The sequence below is a fragment of the Anthonomus grandis genome, chromosome 12, assembly GCF_022605725.1.
Source record: "Anthonomus grandis grandis chromosome 12, icAntGran1.3, whole genome shotgun sequence".
NCBI classification, from domain to species: Eukaryota; Metazoa; Arthropoda; class Insecta; order Coleoptera; family Curculionidae; genus Anthonomus; species Anthonomus grandis.
In genome coordinates, this window is record NC_065557.1 from 5,894,724 (window position 1) to 5,911,445 (window position 16,722).

The following is a 16,722-nucleotide window of genomic DNA, read 5'->3' on the forward strand; positions in this document are numbered from 1 at the left end:
TAAATAAATTAACGTCTATTTTTGATTTATTAGATTTTATTGTTGTTAAAAATTATTTTTCGTCTTCGAGTTTCAGTGAGATTGTTACAGCTTGTAATATTTTTTTGGCCATTCCAGCTTCGGTTGCATCAGCTGAACGGTCTTTTTCAAAATAAAGTTAATAAAAACATACTTAAGGAATTGCATGGCTGAAGAAAGATTATCAGCTTTAGCAATTATTTCCATAGAAAATGAGGAAGCTCGAAAAGTAGATATTGCTAATGTAATAACCGATTTTGCGCATTCAAAAGCTAAGAAAAAAGATTTTTTTGGTAGTTTATAATTGTTTTAGTGGTTTGTTATTATTTTATGTATCTATTTTTTATTTTATTTTATCTTATTAATTATTGTTTTTTCTTTTATTTTGATTTTGTGTTGTTTATATTTTTTAAAATTATAGTGAGTTAGTGTCAACTGTTTTGCTGTAGATGAAGAATATATATAGCTCTTCCTAAAAAATTGTTTTACTTTTTTTTATAATAACCTATAGATTTTTTATTTTATTTAGGGCCCGGCAAAATTTTCGCACACAGGCCCGTGGTTACTTTGTTACGCCACTGTTTCATTGCACATCATTCATTGACGTGTAATGAAAATTACACTTATACTTACACATAATTATGACTGTGTTCTAAACTTTAAATTTGAGTCAAGATAAATAATGTAAAAAGGTAAAACAAGGAGAGAGTAGATGTCTAATGTGGTTAATTTAATTCTCACAATATGTCAAATATTGGGTCATTTATTTAAATCAATTTTATCTTTCCAATTCTAAATTATTTAACCTCAGCCTGATTGGGTGTCCTTTATTAAAATAGGCTAAGCAAAAAAAAAAATAAACCTTCCGCCCCGTCTATTCGTTCTCTTTTATTAAAAAAGAATGAATGAACCAGCGACGTGAAGCAAGAAACATGACGCGATCTTCTATAAAACTATTGTTACTATGTAGTGAAAGCCACCAGGATTGGATATATTTCTTACTTCACGTCGTGCTCTTGTCCTAAGGCCAAGGAGAGAACATCTAATATAATTTTCACTGCGTCATCTATTGTCTGGGTTTACATCGAAAACTTTCATCTCCCAAAACTACATTCTAGGAACTTTTCCCGTCCTTTCAGACCTATTGAATATTACATTCTACTTGAAAAAAACTCGGTAATTTAAAAATCTTTATTTATCACAGTGAGGTCGTAAAAAAACTGTATCTTCAAAGAGAAGTTATATAAGGCAAGACACTCTAAAAGAACCCTAATACTGGCATAAAATCTAGGAATCTTTTTCTCTCAGATTCTTTCCATTTTCTTCCTCTTTGTCGTCCGATACTTTAAAGGCATTCCGCTCCGCGTAGGATTTTTGTGCGTTTTTTTCATGAATTAAACCCTTTATCTTATCATGATCGAACTTTTCTTTTAACAGCTTCACTGTTTCACTCATCATTTCTTTAGTGTCGCGGTTTTCGTCGGCGATTCTGCACGTTTCCACCACATATTTGTTGAAAATTTCTGGTTGGTCCGAGTAAAGGTGGTGTCCAGAGCTTGGGATTATCTGCAAATAATCTTTTAATATTTGAAAAATTCACCGAAGTCGTCCACGTACATCGACATTGACATATGAAGTAGATTGTCTCATCTCTTGCAACAAACTTCCGGGCTTCTTATCGACCCAAGAATGTTCACCATATAATACTGTGATCGGTAAGTTTTTATCGATTTTATCGCTACGGTTTATCAAGGGACTTTTGGACCAAGCGAAACCGTTTAGATAAGAATGAAAAGCACTTTCACCACTAAAACATCAAAGTAATGAAGGTATGCCCTATTGCAGCACAATTTAAAGTTACCTGGGATGCTGCGAGTTACATTGATAAATGTAATCAGTAATCACATTCGTATCTTCAAACGAATCTTCATATCTGGCTGCGATATCCCCTCTTAGTTTTTTTATTAATGCAGGACCTAACAAGCGAAAAAAATTAAAAGCCTATATATAGAATAAAAGTGAAATACCTACCAAAAGGTCCTGCTGCTCGTACAGTTGCCAAAGGGTTAAGGCACGTTAAAGGATATAAAACAACCAATAGTACTCTAATCCACATTTTTGGCTTCAAATCATTAGGCTTTTCGCCAAAACCCCATGGGTCCGCCAAGATTAGATGTTTCACCCTATCCGGATGGTTAATGGCATAACTGGTTGCCAAATAACCGCCAAAACTGTGCCCCAGTAAAATAAACTTATCCAATTTAACTTCCTTCCTCCATTCTTCTAAGGCATTAACCCACTGTTGTTCTGATGTTTCATGATTTTTGGCAAAGTTGGGGCGAGAAGATCTGCCAAAACCTTAATTCAAATGTTTATTGGTAAAGCAATATGTAAAGCATTTTTACAAGTCAAAAGTAAAAAGTTATATGAAAAGAGTGTTTAAAATTGGACACTACACTAATAAAATACTATTTAAATTTCTTATTAAACGAACATTTAAAACATAATAACCAAGAAGATGAAAGATGTTAAGAGATGATATCCTTATTACCATTTACAAATTCTTTTCGATTTAGATTTTAATTCTTTCTTTGAAACTGCTGTAGCAGAGAACCCTAACATTTAGTGAAAAAGCGTTTAAAACATTTTATGCCTTAGTAGTAAGTCTCAAGAACTCTGGCGCCAAGTTACGGGTCTGGTATGAGTGAATGCATAGGTAAAAAACAGATAAGGGGTTCATCCTTACATAGAATAGAAACGCCAAGTATGAAAAGACAGGACAATGTTAGCAACCCCAGCTGAAGAAAAATATGATGGCAATCATCCCTATATTGCAGACTTCCTAGAATTCTAACACATTTCCTCTGTACATAAGCCAAAGAATTGTGGGCATGGACAGTATGTCTCTATTTCAGAATGGCATAGGTCATTTTTGAGGCAAAATATGATATAAAACTATAATAAGCTATAAGAAGGGACTTTAAAGAGACACAAGATGAAAAACTCGGAATAAGATAAAGTCAAAAACATGCTGGTCCCAAACCAAGGTGAACACTCAGGAAACAGACACAATGTTGGCTGTGTTTTTGCTGTATTAAGACAAAATTTATATGCTGAAAATTCCATTGTTATCAATGCCAGAATCTTTAAAATTGAAAGGTTCATATGTTTTGTAAAAGGTTGTATCATCAACAAACAGTATATTATGATCTCTGAACGTTTACCAGATCATTTACATATATAAGAAGAACATAAACAGCTTTGCAATTATCCTAATTATCGCTTTTTGTTATTTAAAAGCAATTAAAACATCCTTAAAGTTTTCCCAAAAAAGCACCCCACATAGTAATTAGGTCTAAAACATCCCCATATATGCTGTTTGAATCTTCTTCTTATGTAACCTGTACCTATCCACTCCTGAATGTAGGCCTCTTCCAGTGCTTTCCATGTTTGTCTATCTGAGGCAGTTTGGAGCCAGTTCTCCATGCTATTCGTTGAATGTCGTCCCGCCACCACCAACGCGGTCTTCCCGCATTTCTTTTTGTGGCTCTTGGGCGCCATTGCATGATTTTGTAAGTCCATCTAAAGGGGTCTTGCCTTGCAACGTGACCTGCCCATCTATCTCCATTTTAGTTCGGCTACTCTTCTCATAACATCCGTTACCTTTGTCCTTCTTCGAATCTCATCGTTTCTAATGTGGTCTCTTAAGCTAGTTCCCAGCATGGCGCGCTCCACGGCTCTCTGGGTTGTTCTGAGTCTTTCTGCGCTCCTCTTTGTCAGTGTCATCGTCTCGAGTCCATACGTTGTAACGGGTAATATGCAAGCCTTCCCGCTTAAGATTAATCGGGATGCTTCGGGATTTTAAAATGTATCCTAGTCTTCCGAATGCTGCCCAGCTAAGTCTTGTTCTCCGGGATATTTCGGCTGTTTGGTTTTGTTATCCCAGTCTGACAGCGTGGCCCAGGTATAGCTATTACTGTTTGTTCGTTGGTCATTATTTTGGTTTTGTTTAGATTCATCTTGAGTCCGATTTGTTTTGATGTTTCTTGCAGTTCTTCCAATATATCTTTTAGCTCGTTGATGTCATCACTAATGACAACAATATCATCAGCAAATCGAAGGTGACTTAGTCGAGCTCCATCTACGTTGATACCTTTATTTCCCCATGGCAGCTTTTTAAACGAGCTTTCCAGTGCCATCGTGAAAAGCTTAGGGGATATGGTATCTCCTTGGCGGATCCCCTTTTCTATCTTGATCTTATTTGTTGATGCTTCTTCGTTGATGGTCACTTGTAGTGTTGCGTTGTCGTAGATGTGTTTTATAAGTTTGGAGTATCTTGTGTCAATTCTCGCCTCGTCCATTGCGTTCAGGACAGCCCAGGTCTCGACAGAATCGAACGCCTTCTCGTAATCGACGAACGGCATGTGCAGAGTTATGTTATACTCGGAGCATTTCTCTATTAAAGTACGGACGGTTTGTAAATGGTCATTTGTACTAAATTCCTTCCTGAATCCTGCTTGCTCGACTGGTTGATAGAAGTCAAGTTTATTTGTCAGCCGGTTGGTCAAAACTTTTGTGAGAAGCATGTACAAGTGTGAAAGAAGACTGATCGGTCGATAGTTTGCAATATTGGTGTTGTCCCCTTTTTTAAAGATTAAAACAACCTCGGCATTTTGCCAAGATTCCGGTATTTTCTCTTCGCTAATACATTTGTTGAAAAGGGGACAAAGGGCATGCTCAAGCGCTGCTCCTCCCATTTTTAGCATCTCAGCGGAAACGCGGTCTTCTCCAGGTGCTTTCCTATTTTTCATTTGTTTCAGGGCCTTTCTTAGTTCGCTTCTGTTTACTTCTGGTATATCTTCGGATCCAACGTTCCGAAAGTTTGGTTTAGGCAGGGTTGATGTATACAAGTCCTTGTAGAAGTCTTGAATGACATTTATTACACCTTGTCTATCTGTAGCCGTTTCCGCATTTTTATTTTTTATTTTAAAAAGTGTTTTCCTTCCTCCAGACGTATTTGACCTGAGTACTTTCACGTTTGAGTTTTTTTCAATAGCTCTTTCTATTAGCTGATTATTATGAGATCTTAGGTCTTTTCGACATTCTTTGTTTATGGTTTTACATATCTCCCTGTATTCATTTGAGTCTCTGGCAGTTCTTTTCCTTTGGTCTATTAGCTTCAGTGTATTTGGGCTTAGTTTGGATGGTTTTTTTACTTTGTTGCTACCTGGATACTGCTCGTTATGCTGGTTGATAGCTCGTCCAGTTCCATTTTCTTCAGGTAATTTAAGTTGTGCAGTTTGGCTTCTAGAATAGTTTGGTATATTCGTCTACCTTTGACATCAATGTTTCAGTGGTTGGATAGTTTCCTTTTTGAACCATCTTTTTCCTTTCAGCTTTAGTGGTGGTTAGCAATCTTGTTCGGAGCAATCGGTGGTCGCTGCCTGTATCGAAAGTTTTTAAGACAGACACATCTTGGCATATGTCTCGCCTCGTCTGAATAATATGCTGTTTGAATAATGTTTTGATAATCGAATATTTTAATAATTTTCTGAACAAAAAAGTTGCTTGCAAGCTTCAAGAGCTTTTCTACACCAAATTTTTTTTTATACCAACCCAGATCACAGTAGTCAATGTTATATAATGCCTAAACAAATGGTAACAATGTTATACTTTTCCATTGTATCTGATACTACTTATTATATCTTGGAAATATATTTTAAGGGAATTATCTTTTACCTTGAGCATTACTTAAACAAACAAAAAATGGTTCAATATGCGAGTTAACTATCTATTAGATAATTGATTTTATTGAGTGATGAGGTGCTTCATATTTTCTACTAAACTTGGATATACATTTTTATAGATACTTTTATTACAATGTATTATATAATGGATTCCGTGAATATATAAATAATTTATTTAGGAATATTTTCTTAAACTAGCAGAGATTATATAATTACCAAATTTTTGTCAGAGGGGTAAAGGCCATTTTACAAAGTCCTGATTGGCAAAACCATTTTTATTATTATTAACTTTTAGTTGGGATTCCACCAAAGACCCTTTAAAGTTTTATGAGGAATAAGGATTCCCACTCATTTTTCTTAAGTCTACAAACTATCTCTTAAACTAGTAGTAGGGAATTGAAGGTAAGTAAAGTAGGTGATTGCTAGACCCTAATATGGAATGAATTCTATTGAAAAACAATAATGGATCCAAAAAGTAGTATACATTTAAAGAGATAATTAATATTAGCACTGAGGATGCTTTATGTGAAATAAGTTAAGAGACTTTCAAAAAGGTGGCTATAATAGATTAGAGGCAATTCGAATAAGAGGATTGGCAAACAAATGATTTAAATCTTAGTTAAGTAACATATATTAAGTTAAAATAAGAATTTCTCTAGTGTAACAAGGGTACTGTGTTGGGGCCCCTTTTTGTTTAATATTTATATGGATGAAATGTTGAGTATATTTGGTGAGAGTATTTTTTGTTTTGCAGATAATACAGCAATTATATTAACTGAAGACTCTTGGGAATCAGTGCTAGTAAAGGCTGAACAAATTTTTATGAAAGTTAAGAACTGGTTGGACTATAATTTACTTTCACTAAATGTACAAAAAAACAAGTATAAACATTTAATTTGAACCAACAGAATGTAACAAATTTTGAAGAAATGACTTTATTCAGTTCATTCATTAGAATGTACAATGGGACAAGAATGTTATAATACAATTTGTTCTCTTGATTTTATCTCCACATTAAAATATTTGGGAGTTTTATAAGATGAGGGTTTCTATTGGAGAAATCATGTTGAGTAGCACTAGAGTTAGAAAGTTTATTTAATAGTTATTGCAAAGAAAAATCCTTAAAATGGTGCACTTTTCATTGGTTGAGTATATCTTGACTCATGGTCGGGTTGTATGGAGAAGTGCATGTAAAAGTGTTCTCATATTTTTATGTGTGGCCCAAGAGTATACTCTTTTAAGAATTTGAATTTCATTATCATAATGTTTCTAATCAAAAAATAATTCTACCACAGGTGAAACTAACAATCTTATATACCTATTTGTTTTTTGGCTCCAAAACTTTACAATAGCTTACCATTATCTTTAAAAATAAAGCCTTATGTAATGATAAAGAAACAAATAAATAAATGGATTTTAGATGTAACAATACCCATCTGTAAAGTCTAAATTTAATTCCATTAACTATATTGACTTATTTTCTAAGGTTAATTGTTTGGAAATGTAAAATTATATTAAGGGTTGACCTATGTGAACTGTAGGATTGAAATAAATAAATAAATATTTATATGCCTACAATGGTGGCCAAAAGTACGGAAACTTTTTCAAAAAATGCAGAAAATATCGCAATGCAGAAACTCTCAAAAATATAAATAAACAGCTTATCAGCAAATAAAGAAATTCCAATGGAGGTAAAGCAAAAGAATGTTGTTTATTAGTTTTGATGAAAGAGGAGTTATTTCTTTGTGGCCAAATGTATGGAAACCTTTAATAAAATCATAAGAATTGTTTACTACAAGCTGTTTAACGGTACGACTTTGTTTGAGTGAAGACAGGCATCATGCCCAAGTGTAAATACTTATCTAGTGATTTAAAAAGTGAAATAGTTGAACTATACCAGAAGGGTTATAAACAAATTGAAATAAGTAAAATTTTAAACATTTCAAAGGCACTGTTTCAAAAATATTAAAAAATTTGAAGAGAGAGGAAATGTTTCGGTAGCCCATAAGCAAGGAAGACCAAGAAAGTTGTCCAAAAGGGCTATGAAGGTAATGAAAAGAATATCGATGAACGACCCAAAGAAAACTTCTATAGATATTTCTGGAGAAATGAGTGAAATGGGGATTTCCGTGTCTGCTCGCACGGTGATAAGAAGGCTAAATGAAGTGGGGCTTTTTGGAAGAGTTGCTGTAAAGAAACCACTAATATCAAAGAAAAATAGAAAGGATCTCTTAAAATTTGCACGAGATCATCTTACCTGGTCTCACCAAAATTGGAATAGGTACTGTATTGTTTAGTGACGAAAGTAAGTTTCAATTATTTGGGAGTGACGGGAGACGTTATGTCCGGCGACCAAAAGTTACAAGGTACAGCCACAAAAACCAAATGCCTGCCTACTGTAAAACATGGTGGTGGAAGCGTAATGGTGTGGGGTTGTTTCTCCCGATCAGGTGTTGGCCCCCTGGTTAAAATTGATGGAACAATGGACCATTTTCTATACAAAGACATATTGGAGAACAACATGTTGCCTTATGCTGAGGAGGAAATGCCATTGAGATGGTTGTTTCAGCAAGACAAAGACCCTAAACACAAGATCAGAATCCTGTTCCCAGATCTGAATCCCATAAAGAATTTATGGGATCATTTGGACAGGAAGATTTAAAACCATTCGATGTCAAACAAGGCTCAACTGTGGGAAATACTGCAAACTGAGTGGGCTGCCATTTCTAGTGAAGACTGTGCAAGACTTGTTGATTCTATGCCACGAAGATGTAGAGAAGTAATAAATTCGGAGAGATATGCCACAAAATATTAGCAGATTTTGATGTAATTAATATAAATAATTTTCTTCAGTTTCCAAACTTTTGGCTAGGAAAATATTAATTTTATTTCATTTTCTTTTTATAACATGTTTAATTTCAAATTAATATGTTAAGTTAGGTAATATATTATATATACTTTATCACAATATGAGTAACTTTATTATAGTTCCTCGTTTCTTAAAAAAAAATACAAATTAAAAAAGTTTCCATACTTTTGGCCACCACTGTATATGTTAAGTTTAGTCTTATGTAAGTAGTGCCATTATGATTTAAGGTTTTGAACTACTATAATTTAATGTGTTGTAAGTGTACATGTTGCTACACTTTACACTGCAAAATCAATCAAGCATTTGACACAATGAACGAGATGACAATAAGGGTGACCACCACTGAAGTAAGAAATAGGACCTGTGCTTAATAATGGATCACATTTTGAGGATGTAAAATAAATGGTCTGAACAAAATTGTATTTTATTAAACATTAAAACTTGAAATTAATCTCTAATGCTGAGAATTGGCCAGAGATTTGCATGAATGAAAACTTACAACAGAAACGAGGCATATTTTTAAAAAGGTTTGAATGATGAAAGCAATTTTATTTAATTCTCTCCAAGCCTCAAACAAGATATTTTATTTCAACTCTATCAGTTAATGCAGACATTTGGAATTTATGGTATTTGATTAAATAAACATTTGGCAAAACAAAATAACCTTTGAAACATAGATATCGATTATAACTTGCACTGTATTACCAAACAAGTGTGGATAAAATACAGAAGTTCCAATAAATAATTTAATCTATAAATGTTAAATGCTTAAAATGTTCAAAGTCAGGTGAGCTATATAATACCCTTAAAAAATTGCACTTACCTTCCAGAAACTTTTTATAAGTAGTGCTATTATGATTTATGGTTTTACTACTGTAATTTATATGGGCTTTGTCAAGAAGATAATATAAAGCTTATTTCTTACTTTCGAGACTTACCAAGTAAATCAATGGCATAAACAGGCCTGTCCTGAGCAATTTCATCGAAATTTTTACACCAGAACCCTAAGGCTGCTGCGAAACCATGTAGCATAACCAAAGGGGTCTTTTTTGCATCTTCATTAAGTAATATTGTCCAGATTTTGTCGTCTTGGCCCACCGTGGGGCCGATTGGGACAAACCATGTCCTGAACTTGCTTCGAACAACTAGGTATAAAGATTTCAATGAGGATTGCAGCTGAGTAAATTTAACTGAAAAATTACCTGACAAAATATGTTGTTCTAACTGGACGAGTCTGCTTTCTGAAAATTTGGTCCACCAGCCCCTGTTTTCACACGTCTCGCCCATTTTTTCGAAAACGTACTACGTAGTTTAAGCCGAATTAAAGATAACACGATTTTTTCATCTTTTTGCGCATACGATACACAACTTTACACAATAGAAATTCTGGGGGATAATTATTGGAAACGGTTGGTTATCCATACATGATGATCATGATGACACATCAATTTCGATGAGATAAGATAAATAATGATTATAATATTAACTGTAAATTTTTGCAATGTCATTCTGTTGAATTTTTGTATTTTTTGACGATTTGGACTTTGTTTATAGTCGATAATTGACACATGGTTGCCACGTTTATCGAAAGTTTTTCATTAAATTAAAAAATCCTGGTATCATTCTACTAAATTAAGAGGAAGAGGACAAGCATAAACCTTTAAAAAATGGATTAGTTTATTTTTAAACACCAATAACACTTTGAAAAATTTAGAGGTTATGTCCTATAATTCTTCGTCTAAACTGATAAACTACTGACAGAACCCACGCCTTACGTAGGGTTAAAAAAATGTATACATGTGTAGATATGTAATAATTATTCTATTGTAAACTCTTTTTATTTATGTAAAGAATTTATCAGTCTATACTGTGTCCCTAATAATTCAAAAATTGTAAGAAAATCCGTTTGACTTGGCAACGTCGAAAAGTCTCCCGCGAAGGTCAGAAAGAGATGACAATAGCTTTTACGTTATTAGAAGACACTCAAGGCCACGTCAACAAAAAACATTGGCGTATCATTCATTATTTTTATTTCATGAATTAATATGGGCCAGGGCAACACCACCGAAATAACGATGTGTTTTTATTAGTGTTGGCCAGGGACTAGCTGAACAAATTCTAATTTAATATAATAAATTCGGCCTGGCATTTGAAAGCCGTTAAATAAACTGAACGGAATGTCGTACTTTATTAAAAAAAAAGACGAATGCACTAGCGACGTAAAGCGAGAAATAGAGACAATTTTTTTAAAACTCTAAACTGCAAGTACTGTGTACACATAGTACCACAGATATAACTAGCTAACGCAACTATAACTTGCGTTAGCTAGTTATATCTGTGATAGTACCCATAGAATAATATTGAGGGGGTATAGAATAATATTGAGGGGATAGTACCTAAGAATCAAAAGTATTTTTCACTTCACGTCTCGTGGCTTTGTTTAAAGAGAAAGGGCTCTCTTTCCTTGTCCAATTATGATTCACGTCACCTAATGACTTGGTTTACATTGGAAGCTTTGAATGATTTTCAGTAGGAGTTTTTCCATAATAGCCCGAATTAGTTTAAGACCTTGTAACGTGTGTAACTTGTAATGTAACTGGAGGCTTCTGAGAAGTCAGTGTAGTGCACTTTTTCCCTCCTTTTCAAAGCCTCCAACAGATCAACTCATATAACCTTGTTAACATACCATAGACTTGATTAATGTCATTTTTGTAAACTTAGGGAGTTGTGCATTTTTCACACTGTTGATATATTTAGAACTCACGGGAGTTATGCATGTTTCAAAGTAGCTATAAGTAGGTATAAACAAGTATTTTGTTTCAGATCAGCTATGGATCGTACGAGCAGCGGTTTCAAACTGTTGAGTTTAACAAGACATCCGACCAACGCTTTGAAGGACATAATAACTAACGATAGTTCTGCAACATTAACTGGTGATTCTATAGAATTAAACACGACAATAAAACTGTTCAAAGGCAAAGATCAAGACAATCATACTGATACAAAGAGCGCGGAAAATGAAAAGTGTTTTGAAGAAGAAGACGAGGAAAAACTACAGTCAGCTCTAGCAGAATTACATGAAGAAATTCATATGACAGAAAACATTTTTAGACATAGGAGGAAAAATGATTTATCATCCAGCTTTTTCAACAATGCAATAATATCCGGCATAGAGCAAACGGATACAAACTTTGATAGTTTTATTTTTTCCGATGAGATGCTCAATGCAAATACAACAAACGATATAGACGCGCCAACAGAAACTCCTTTAGATTTGGAAAAAAACCTACAAGAAGGAAATATTAGCAATGAAGATAATGATGAAGAAGATGCAAAAAATCATCCAGAAGAAGAAGATAATGAAAACAATGACCCTACATATCAAATCGGCAATGATAGGGAACAATATTCTGATGAAGAAAATAATGATTCTAGTGAAGAAGTTTCACGAAAAAGGAAGAAGTGAAGATTTTCTAATCCTGCAGAATGGAAATATAATGCTAATAAAAGAAATAGAGAGAAACGGGTTGAGTATATGGGTAGAAAAAATAACAAATTCGACAGAAAGAAAACTAAGAGAGTAATGAAAGCGAGATGTCTGTGTTCAAACAAACCTTTGAAAACCGGCAAAGAAATAGTGTGTAATTCAGTGTTACAATTTGACGGATGATGAGGGAAAATTAATTTTCGCAAAATTTTGGTTCCTTTCGTGGCCTGAGAAGAAGAACTACATTTCTGCAAAAGTCTTAAAGAATAAAACGAAACGATCAAGGCATAGAAAGGGTCCGGAATTAAGCCAGAGGACAACTTCGTATAAGTATTTTCTTAAAAGGAAAAGCGAAGAAATTAGGGTTTGTAAGCTTATGTTTTGTAATACATTAGGAATTTCTATGAGAACCATATTAGAGTGGATAAAAGATGAAATGTCTAGCCCAGCCAAAGGAGAAGATGAACAGAATAGTGATAAAAATATACAAAATAAACCTTCACGATTTGATGAAGGAAAGATAAATTTGAAAAAATTCTTTGAAGACCTGCCTAAACTTGAATCACACTATTGCCGGAAATCGTCAACAAAATTATATGTAGAGCCAACGTTCAAAACCAAATCAGAGCTTTATTTTCTCTATAAAGATAATTGGTGTGTAGAACATAATACAACTCCATTATCCATTGCCACATTCTCAAACATGTTTGAAGATCTGAATTTAGCGTTGTTTTTGCCAAAAAAAGACGAATGCGATGTCTGCGTAGGCTACAAGACAAAAAATTTAGAGGAATCTGTTTACAGGGAACACATTATCAAGAAAGAACAGCACGGGAAGCAAAAGCAGAAGACAAAAATTCAAAAAATAAGGTTTTTACGATGGACCTTCAGTCAGTACTGTTGTGCCTGAAATCGAACGTATCAGCTCTGTACTATCGGACGAAGCTTATTGTACACAATTTTACAGTGTTTGATTTGCATTCCAAAGATGGCTATTGTTTTCTTTGGCACGAAGGTCAAGGGGATCTCAGTGCCAATTGTTTTTCATCAATAATTTGTAACTTCTTGATTAATAATGTAATTCCTCAGCTTGAGCCAATGCAACAAATAATATTATATAGTGACGGTTGTAGCGCTCAAAATCGTAATTGCACTTTAAGCAACGCCTTGGTAAATCTTGCACTCAAAAAACATGTTTGTATCATCCAGAAATATTTAGAAAAGGGCCACACCCAAATGGAGTGTGACTCTATGCATTCTACCATAGAGAGGAAATTAAAAGGTCTCCCTATGTAAATTGGCTCGAAAAAATCCTAGATCGTATGAGGTGAGCTATTTAGATTACACTTTTTTCAAAGACTTCAGTAAACTTAATTTAATAAAATCCATTAGACCTGGATTTAAAGTTGGTGATCCAACTGTCAACAATCTTAGAGCTCCGAAGTATAATCCAGATGGTAAAATCGAGTTTAAGATTCAACATTCCGGGGAATTTCAAGATATGCCTATCAGAATAAAACCAAATTTAAATTATGTATCGATTGACTCTCTTCCCTTATTGTACAAAGAACAATTGAAAATTAAAAAAGAAAAGTTGATCGAACATCTTATGTTTTTAAAAAAATCTTTTGCCAGAGATTATCATAATTTTTATGATAATCTATTACTTAACCATAAGACTTATCCATTTGATTCTTTTTTAATACTAATATATAATGTATGTAGTGTATGTACTATTACTCTTTTTCCAAGTTCTTTATGTCGTTTTATTAGTACTTATTTTCGATTTAATAAAAATAATGCCTTAGGTAGGTAAATAATAGTGTTGTTTTATTAGGTGAAATTTGCATAAGTCCCTGTTCATATTAAGAATGAATTTTGTATAACTCCTTTACTTTTCAACAGGTAACTATTATAAAAAGAATCAATACTTGATAGCAGTTCCCTAATGTATTTTTCATCCAAATTCCATTTTCACCCAAATTACATTATTTTTAAAGAATTAAAATAGTTTTTTTGCTCTCCTGTAAAATTTAGGTTCTTGGACTTGTGCAATTTTCACATTAGGCCGACGATATATAGTTGATTGTATAATTAACGTATCGAACAACTTTGCATGATAATTTTTCACAAGCTTTAAACATAGATGTTACATAGCTTTCTTTCCATCTAGTAGGGAAGATACATGAAAGCAAAGCTAAAAAAAAACAGTAAATATAATAAGGATTTGGTAATAGTAAATGAGCAACATTCCAGAAAGTAGTTCAAAGTGTTACCTGGTTCTATTGACGAAGAATTTCTGAGTTGACAAATTGCATCATAACTTTCAGAGACTTGAATATTATATAAAGAAATGTTTGCTTTTGGACCTGAATCTCTTTTGGGTAATTGGTAAAATCATATACAAATGTCCAGCAAAAAAGTCAGCTATTTCAGCCTAACATTTTGTTTGTAGATATTTTTTAGGACTATATATTTTTTAAATATCGAGAGAACCATTAAGGAAAGCGAAAGTGTAGTAGCTTTTATTGCTCACTGTAGGAGTGTACAATCGCAAGTTCATCATTATACCATATTGCCTCAGGTAAATTATAGTCACTCAGTATTATGAATACCTGCTACATATATCTGTGTGTTCTTCTGTAACCTTCCAGTGGGGATCTAGGTGGTAGATAGATTTTTGAACACTTTTTGGAGCGCTCAACTATGATTTAATAATAATTATAATATCATATGAGCAATGCAGTACTAAAAGCTCTCACTGCTAAAATCTAATTCTTAATCCCATCATATTCTAAAAATTTGCTGTTAATGGGGCACTATCTTATGCACTTTTAGATTGAAAATGTCGCGGCAAACATTAATGCCGCCCACACAAGCGCTTAATTAATGAACGTCTTGTTTTGCATTTAATTAGTTGATTCACTTCGATAATTTGGCCTACATTAATTGTAAGAAAAATGTTAGTGTTTCAATTGGTTTATGGCAGTCGGTAATTTACTCCGTAAAAAAATGTCCGAAATTTTAAATAATTCTGAAAAGCATCAAGACGTTGACGGCAACGAAAAGTCCAGTTTGGAAGTGCAATTACGGAAAAAATGGCAATTATGTGCGAAAACTGTCGAACTGGTAATTTTTTATTAATTTGGTCACTTTTATGGCTAATTAATTGTTATTTTTTTTTAGATATTTTGCGTCCTTTGTTTGGCCCTTATAATGGAACCGGCCAAAAGGGGCTACTTGGCTCAACTGCATCTGGACCATTTCAGTATAATTTTTCCTACTTTTATAGGCTATATGACCGTTGTATCCATCTTCTTATCGGCTAAATTGCTTCAGGACAAAATCCCTTACAAGTAATATAGCTACTATAATAACTAATTATTATTCTATTAAATTGACATTGTCTTTTAGGACGGGGTTTTTATTTTCTGCAGTGGCGTCCTGGTCATTTTTTGCCTCCGGGGTTCTACTAACTTTAGACAGGAAAGAGCAATACTTTTACGACGAACGATTCTTCAAACCTCCAGATTACGTTTTATATATGTTACAGTCTTGCATTGGCTTCTCGTATTTAAGCGCCATCGTTTTTGGGGTCGAAGCATGGTTTATTTGGAAATTTAAAGAAGATTTTTAGGGAGTATTTCCTTTTTATTTATAACATTAATGTAAAATATATTGAAATTATAGGATAAATTGTCTTTTATTAATGTCTCCCTGTATATGCAACTCATGCATTGAGAATATATTTTCAAACTTCCAAGTCTTCCAAAGTCTGTTCCAAAGCATCCATTTATAACTTTAATATCTCAGATCCCAGTGCAGTAATAACTGAATTTCCTAACAATCTTTCAAAAGAAGTAGAGCTAGAGAGACAATGTAACCATATGCAAGTAATGGCCTGTTTTATTTTTTATAACCTTGAAAGCAATATTAATTGGGTTTCTTAAAATGAAATAGCATATCAACTGAAGATAAAGTTCACTGTTGTCACTTTCCTTTAAAATAACTTTAATTTGGCCTTCCAAAGTATTGAAGTTCGAAATAAGAAATCTGGATTGAATTATTTTACATACTTATTTTTAATATTATCTTTGGTTTAATGATGAATTAAAAAACCAAAGGAAGTTCTCAAACCTTTAATCAAAGCAGAATTAGATGCCTATGATACATAGCTGAAATCTCAAAATTACAATCCAAAGGACAGCCTTGGAATGAGGTACGTGTAAACTAGTATTTTGAACAAGTAAAAAACAAACAGAACCTCAATTATCTCCTGAAGATTTTATTACTTTTTTTTTAACTAAAATAGCTTCGAACATTATAAATAGCCTACCCCTGTCCCTACAGAACAATATTGTATTCAACATAATATATCTAATCTAAATCTGCCTGATACATATTTTCTTTTTAAGGGAAATAACTACTGTTGAACCACAGGAACTCATTAAACATTTACAAAACAAAAATTTGAGGCTTTTATAGTATGAACTCCCCACTAATTATATAAACACATTATCAGTCTTATTGTGTGTCCTTTGATCAAACTTCTTAATATGTATATTTAAATTAATCCTAGTGTGCTCAAAATCTTTAGAGTT

At 33.4% G+C, this 16,722-nt stretch overlaps 2 protein-coding genes across 3 annotated transcripts; one reads left to right on the forward strand and one right to left on the reverse strand.

Annotated features, from left to right (window-relative positions):
- Nucleotides 1–1,195: 1,195 nt before the first annotated feature.
- LOC126742996 ((Lyso)-N-acylphosphatidylethanolamine lipase-like) lies at nt 1,196–10,151 on the reverse strand. Its single transcript, XM_050449896.1, has 6 exons — nt 9,837–10,151; nt 9,573–9,779; nt 2,050–2,376; nt 1,880–1,994; nt 1,636–1,825; nt 1,196–1,584 (listed from the first exon to the last, which is right to left on the reverse strand). The coding sequence occupies exons 1-6, from the start codon at nt 9,919–9,921 to the stop codon at nt 1,306–1,308; spliced, it is 1,203 nt and encodes a 400-aa protein (XP_050305853.1). The 5' UTR covers nt 9,922–10,151; the 3' UTR covers nt 1,196–1,305.
- LOC126742997 (putative uncharacterized protein DDB_G0267716) lies at nt 9,302–15,817 on the forward strand. 2 transcript variants are annotated; one of them, XM_050449898.1, is made up of 4 exons: nt 9,305–9,421; nt 14,960–15,250; nt 15,308–15,477; nt 15,536–15,817. In XM_050449898.1, the coding sequence occupies exons 2-4, from the start codon at nt 15,104–15,106 to the stop codon at nt 15,756–15,758; spliced, it is 540 nt and encodes a 179-aa protein (XP_050305855.1). In that variant the 5' UTR covers nt 9,305–9,421; nt 14,960–15,103; the 3' UTR covers nt 15,759–15,817. The 2 variants fall into 2 exon arrangements, with proteins under 2 accessions (XP_050305854.1, XP_050305855.1); XM_050449897.1 differs by lacking the exons at nt 14,960–15,250; nt 15,308–15,477; nt 15,536–15,817 and adding an exon at nt 11,458–13,828 and having other exon boundaries at nt 9,302–9,421.
- Nucleotides 15,818–16,722: the final 905 nt, after the last annotated feature.

Coding starts and splice junctions, on each gene's coding strand:
- LOC126742997 (XM_050449897.1), top strand. CDS start 9,399: ATGCTTAAAATGTTCAAAGTCAG. Junction 9,422..11,457: donor CTTAAAATGTTCAAAGTCAG/GTGAGCTATATA, acceptor ATTTTGTTTCAG/ATCAGCTATGGATCGTACGA.
- LOC126742996 (XM_050449896.1), bottom strand. CDS start 9,921: ATGGGCGAGACGTGTGAAAACAGGGGCTGGTGGACCAAATTTTCAGAA. Junction 9,780..9,836: donor AGAACAACATATTTTGTCAG/GTAATTTTTCAG, acceptor CTTTATACCTAG/TTGTTCGAAGCAAGTTCAGG. Junction 1,585..1,635: donor CTTCATATGTCAATGTCGAT/GTACGTGGACGA, acceptor GATTATTTGCAG/ATAATCCCAAGCTCTGGACA.